Here is a 5190-nt window from a genome sequence, read left to right as displayed (position 1 = left end):
AATATTTGCGATCCATTACCTCCTCCGTTGCCACGCGGGGGGGGGGAGAGTGTGTGTGCGGGGGGGGGAGGAGACGGGCCGGCCGCTGCTGCCATCGCCGCTTCCTCCTCTTCCTCCTCGGAAAAACAAAAAAGTCGGTGGTTTTAGACTCTCTCAATGCAACAGCCACCATGCCGGAGAAAGCCGGAGGGCCAGGAGAGTGGTAACGGTGACCCCCATGATCTCACGAAATGAGCCAAGCAGCAGGTGTTGGCTGGAGATGGGGGGCGGGAAGGCGGCGGGGAAGCGGCGACGGAAGATGCCATTGGGATGCCGGCAGAGATGGGCAGGCAGGGGAGCGTCTTTTGGCATTCTCGGCTTTTTAACGATATTAGTGCGCCGAAGACTCCTTGGCGGGGAAGGAAGGGGTGGCTCCTTGGAAAAGAGAATTTTGTTTCTCCCCCTTCCAACAACCAGGAAGAAAAATGAGTGTCTCTCCCCGCCCCCCTCTTGCACATGCTGCTGCAAATCATAAGGCTTTATTACATCTGTGTATGTATGAGTGTATATTGCCACCGGGCATAGTGAATTTTTTTTTTGAACCTCTCGTGCTTGATTGGAATGAAGAATTTGGAGGCAGGCTCGTCTATTTGCATCTTAACAGCTTTAATCATAGTCCAAAAATAGTTGGCATGCATAATAATAATAATAATAATAATAATAATAATAATAATAATAATAATAATAATAATAATAATAATAATAATAATAATAATAATAATAATAATAATAATAATAATAATAATAATAATAATAGTAGTAGTAGCAGCAGTAGCAGTAGCAGTAGCAGTAGCAGTAGTAGTAGTAGTAGTAGTAGTAGTGTAAATACACATTTACTCATTCTGATGGACGATTAAAATGGGCCCCACGTACCTATCTTTTAAAAACTATCTTTCTCAGATACAAAACAGATCCAGAGACCAGCTGAAAAACCGAGAAACTCAACCGAACTCTAATGTGTTTGTTGGGAAAAGACTGTTTCTTTTCTTTAAAAGAAAGTGAAAGCAAATGAAGGGCGGATAGAAGAGGCTACGAGGGTGCTGGGAAGAGGGAGGGGGGGGAGGGAAAAGGCCGATGTCGGGCCAGTTTTAAACTAGGCAGGTGCACAAAGGGGAAAAAAAACCGCCCTTAAAGAACCTGGCCTCTTTGGGGATTCGAGGGTAATGGTTTCCATTTAATAAATATTTTCCCCACGGGCGTTTTGCGTCAGGCAGCAATTATTCAAAGAAAACAGGCGTGGAAGGGAGGCAGGCAGGCTCCTGTGGGCATTTTGCGCTCTTTAGAAGCCAATCTTTAATAATTAGAAAACAATAACAAACCCCAAGACAGAAAAGGGCTAAATTTAGGGGAGAAGGAAAGGATGGGAACTCGTCGCCAAAATGACATCGCAAAAAAGGTGGGACGAAAGGCTTGCATTTTCTGCCTTGTGTCTTGACTTGAACTAGGCACGGGTCGTCTTGGGTGTTTCCTCTGTCTCTTTCTTCCCAGTATAAATTAATTTTGAAATTGTAATAGAAGAATGAACTCAAAGCAACCCAGAAAGTTTTGGGCTCTCGTTGATTCAAAGCCCCTGTTCCCCTACTTCCTTTCATCAATATTGATCACGCCTTCTTCCTTTTCGGCTCCGTCCCTTTCTCCAGGTCCGCTATTCCGTGCCTAGACTCAGCCAGACCCCCCAACTCTGTCTCCTGTCCTCCGAGGGGACGCACCCCAGAGGCGCGTGGCTAGCTAGCTCCCTTCGCGCCGGTCCTCGCTTGCTTTTGAAAAGAATCGCACGCTAGCTGTCGCCTTCAATCTGTCGCCTTCCCCCTTCCCGGGGAGCCCCAATGCTGTTCTGGAGAAAGGAGAGGGCCGGCGACAGAGCAAGGGGCGAGAGAGGGGGCAAGAGAGAGAGAGGGAGGGAGGGAGAGAAAGAAAGAGAGAGAGAAAGAAAGAAAGAGAGAGAGAGAGACCCACCTAACGGCGCCCTTGTCCTTGAACTTCTGCTTCTGTCCCATTGATAAACTCCCTCCCTTCTCCCTCCGAGACCCACGTTGGGAGGGGATTACTGACAAGCCCAGTTCCTCTCTCTCTCTCTCTCTCTCACTCATTTGCGCTCTCTCTCTTTCTCTTCCCCCCCTCCCACCCACTCCGCCCCAAAACGAGGGGGCGTGCGGAGTTTTATTGGCTGCCGCTATTAGTGCGCCGTCGAACAAAAGCGTCCCCTTTAATCCAGTGTCTTTAGTGATTTCTGCCCTTTCCCCCTTCCCGGCTCCCTCCCTCCCTCTCTCCCCCCCGCCTCTTTTTCTCTCCGCTCTCCCTTTTCCGGAGGTATTCAGTCGCTCGCTCGCTCTTTCTCTGACCGCTGATTGGGCGACCAGGTTCGGGGGAGTGAACGCCCTGCCGCCGCTCTGTCAGCTTCGCGCGCCGTCCCAAGCAGCCTCGCCTTTGAACTTCCCCGCTTTTGGCTCCGAGCGCGCTCCTTTGCCTCATTCCCTTGCGCCGGCCGAGGCAGGCACCTTGCTCCGCGCCGCCGCCGATCCCCCCCCTCTTGCAGCTCCGTCGAGGGGATCGCGGCGAAGCCATCCTCAGGAGAGCTCCTTGACGGACGAGGTGCCCCTGGATTGCCTTTGGGGCCTCGTCGCTGGGGCTTCCGCTTCCCTCCTCGCCGCTTCTCCTGCTCGGCCGCCTCCCCCTCCCACATCTCCACACGCACCCTCGCCGTCCATCGGGGCCCCTGAGCGGGGACTGGATCGCGGGGAAAACTGGTATGATCAGCTGAGAGTTGAGCGGGCGCCTCGGCTGGCAAGCGGGAGCCACCGTAGGAGAAGCGGAGCCCGGGGAGCAGCGGGGCTGCTGCTGGCGGCGGCAGCGGCGGCAGCTGGGCTGCTCGAGGAGGCGTCCATCCGGCACAAGCACCATGTCCAAGCCCTCGGACCACATCAAGCGCCCCATGAACGCCTTCATGGTATGGTCGCGGGGCCAGCGTCGGAAGATGGCCCAGGAGAACCCTAAAATGCACAACTCGGAGATTAGCAAGCGCCTCGGGGCCGAGTGGAAGCTGCTCTCTGAAGCGGAGAAGCGCCCTTACATCGACGAAGCTAAGCGCCTCCGCGCCCAGCACATGAAGGAGCATCCCGACTACAAGTACCGGCCCCGCCGCAAGCCTAAGAACCTGCTCAAGAAGGACAGGTATGTCTTCCCCTTGCCTTACCTCGGAGACACTGACCCCCTCAAGGCGGCCGGGCTCCCCGTGGCAGCCACGGACTCGCTGCTCGGCTCGCCGGAAAAGGCGAGGGCTTTCCTGCCCCCCACCTCCGCACCTTACTCCTTACTTGACCCCAGCCAGTTCAGCTCCAGCGCCATCCAGAAGATGACCGAGGTGCCCCACACCTTAGCCACCAGCACCCTGCCCTACGCTTCCACCTTGGGATACCAAAACGGGGCCTTTGGCACCTTGAGTTGCCCCAGCCAGCACACTCACACTCACCCGTCGCCAACCAACCCGGGCTACGTGGTGCCCTGTAACTGTACGGCTTGGTCTGCGTCCAGTTTGCAGCCTCCCGTTGCCTACATTTTATTCCCAGGCATGACCAAGACTGGAATAGACCCCTATTCTTCAGCGCACGCCACAGCCATGTAACCCACACAGACCAATAAACAGACAGACAGACAGACAAACTCCCATTGACAGTCCCACCACCCATTACAGGCGGCATGGAATCCGCACCTTGGGCCAGATCTCTGGCGTTTTGACGTTGGAATTGGGATCCGTACCTTTGACGTGCATGTAACCTAACGAGACTCCAGAAAGAAAAGATGTGTTAAAAGCCTAAAGGAAAGCCACCTGAGCACGGGAAAAAGATGCCCCGGGAAATCTGATTTCACCTGGGCAAAGACTTTAAGACACACCCTCTCTCAGTCTTTCTCTCTCTCTCTCTCTCTCTTTTTAAAAAATTTTTTGGAAAGGGGGAACTCCGAGACTTCGTAGACATATCCAAAACAAAACAAAATCCCCACAAAAAAGAGAGTTGTTTTTCTTTCTGCACTTGGGGCTTGGAGGTGCCCGAAACTTGTAAGAAGTGTAAATGTTCTCATACTTCCAATTGCCCCTTTGGCCAAAAGGCCAAGCAGCTTGATTCTTTTTTTAAGAAAAAAAATATTGTTTATTTATTATGATCTTAATGTCTATGAGTTTATATATGATCGGATGTGAATCGGACTCGAATTCCTAAAATTCCAGGAAGTATTCTGACTTAATGATTTCCTCTGGATTTTTTTTTCAAATTAAAAGACAAGATTTAGCTGTTGTTATATATATCTATATATCTATATTTTACCATCCAGCACTAATAGGTAAAATTGCTTTTCATGTCAAAAAGATTAAAAGATGATGATGATGAAGGGGGAAAAAAGCTTTTCAGAGTTATTAAAACAAAAGGGGAACAAACGTTTATATTTCAAACATGGTATGATAGTGTTTGCTTAATTTAAAACAGGTAGTCCTTCAATTTGTGTGAATCAGTGCAAGTAGACCTAAGTTTACTTTAGACAGAATGTCAGATATGGAGTCAGGCAGTAGAATTGTTTTTTTTTTAAATAAAAAAAAGAAAAAAGAAAGAAAAAATCATAATAACACGGTGGTCATTTTAATCTGTTTTAACAATGTAATAGGGAGGGGGGAATGTATCCAGAAGGATTTTACCTCGTTAATTCTGTTCATTTGTTGAACAAAGGCATTTTGAATAAAGACAATCTGTCGTCGAACCCACCAACTATGTGCTGTGAATCCAATTTCGATTTTCACAAGCTTCCACCGAGACGCTCTATAGATCGCCAGGAAGCTGAACCCACTGCCCCGTGGCCTATCGTAGGGCCTGTAAATGGCTGAGAAACGAGGGCCGGGTGACAAACGAGCCCCTCCTATAAAGGTATGGGAATTGCAAGGAGAACCGGGATTTTTCGGGAGAGCTGGGGCGAGTATTCAGTGAATGCGGCTTGTGCTTGTAACTCCTGGTTGCGTCTCTGCGCACCATTCTGACTGGGGTGGTAATCTGCCCGTAGGGTACTTAAAAAACAACAACACAACAACCCTCGTTCCCTCGCGTTGATTTCTCTCGATTCGTGAAGTGTTTCTGAAGTCCCAGGTTGTGCAAATCTACCTTATTTGCC

The 5190-nt window shown here is 50.2% G+C and overlaps 1 protein-coding gene across 1 annotated transcript; it reads left to right on the top strand.

Moving 5' to 3' along the window:
* Positions 1–2331: 2331 nt before the first annotated feature.
* On the top strand, positions 2332–4793 carry SOX14 (SRY-box transcription factor 14). The gene has a single exon (XM_020787458.3). The coding sequence runs from the start codon at positions 2939–2941 to the stop codon at positions 3659–3661; it is 723 nt and encodes a 240-aa protein (XP_020643117.1). The 5' UTR covers positions 2332–2938; the 3' UTR covers positions 3662–4793.
* The last annotated feature ends 397 nt before the right edge of the window (positions 4794–5190 follow it).

The sequence above is a fragment of the Pogona vitticeps genome, chromosome 3 (genome assembly GCF_051106095.1).
Source record: "Pogona vitticeps strain Pit_001003342236 chromosome 3, PviZW2.1, whole genome shotgun sequence".
Classification (NCBI taxonomy): Eukaryota; Metazoa; Chordata; class Lepidosauria; order Squamata; family Agamidae; genus Pogona; species Pogona vitticeps.
The sequence above is the reverse complement of the archived record's forward strand: the minus strand, read 5'-3'. Positions and strand labels throughout refer to the sequence as shown.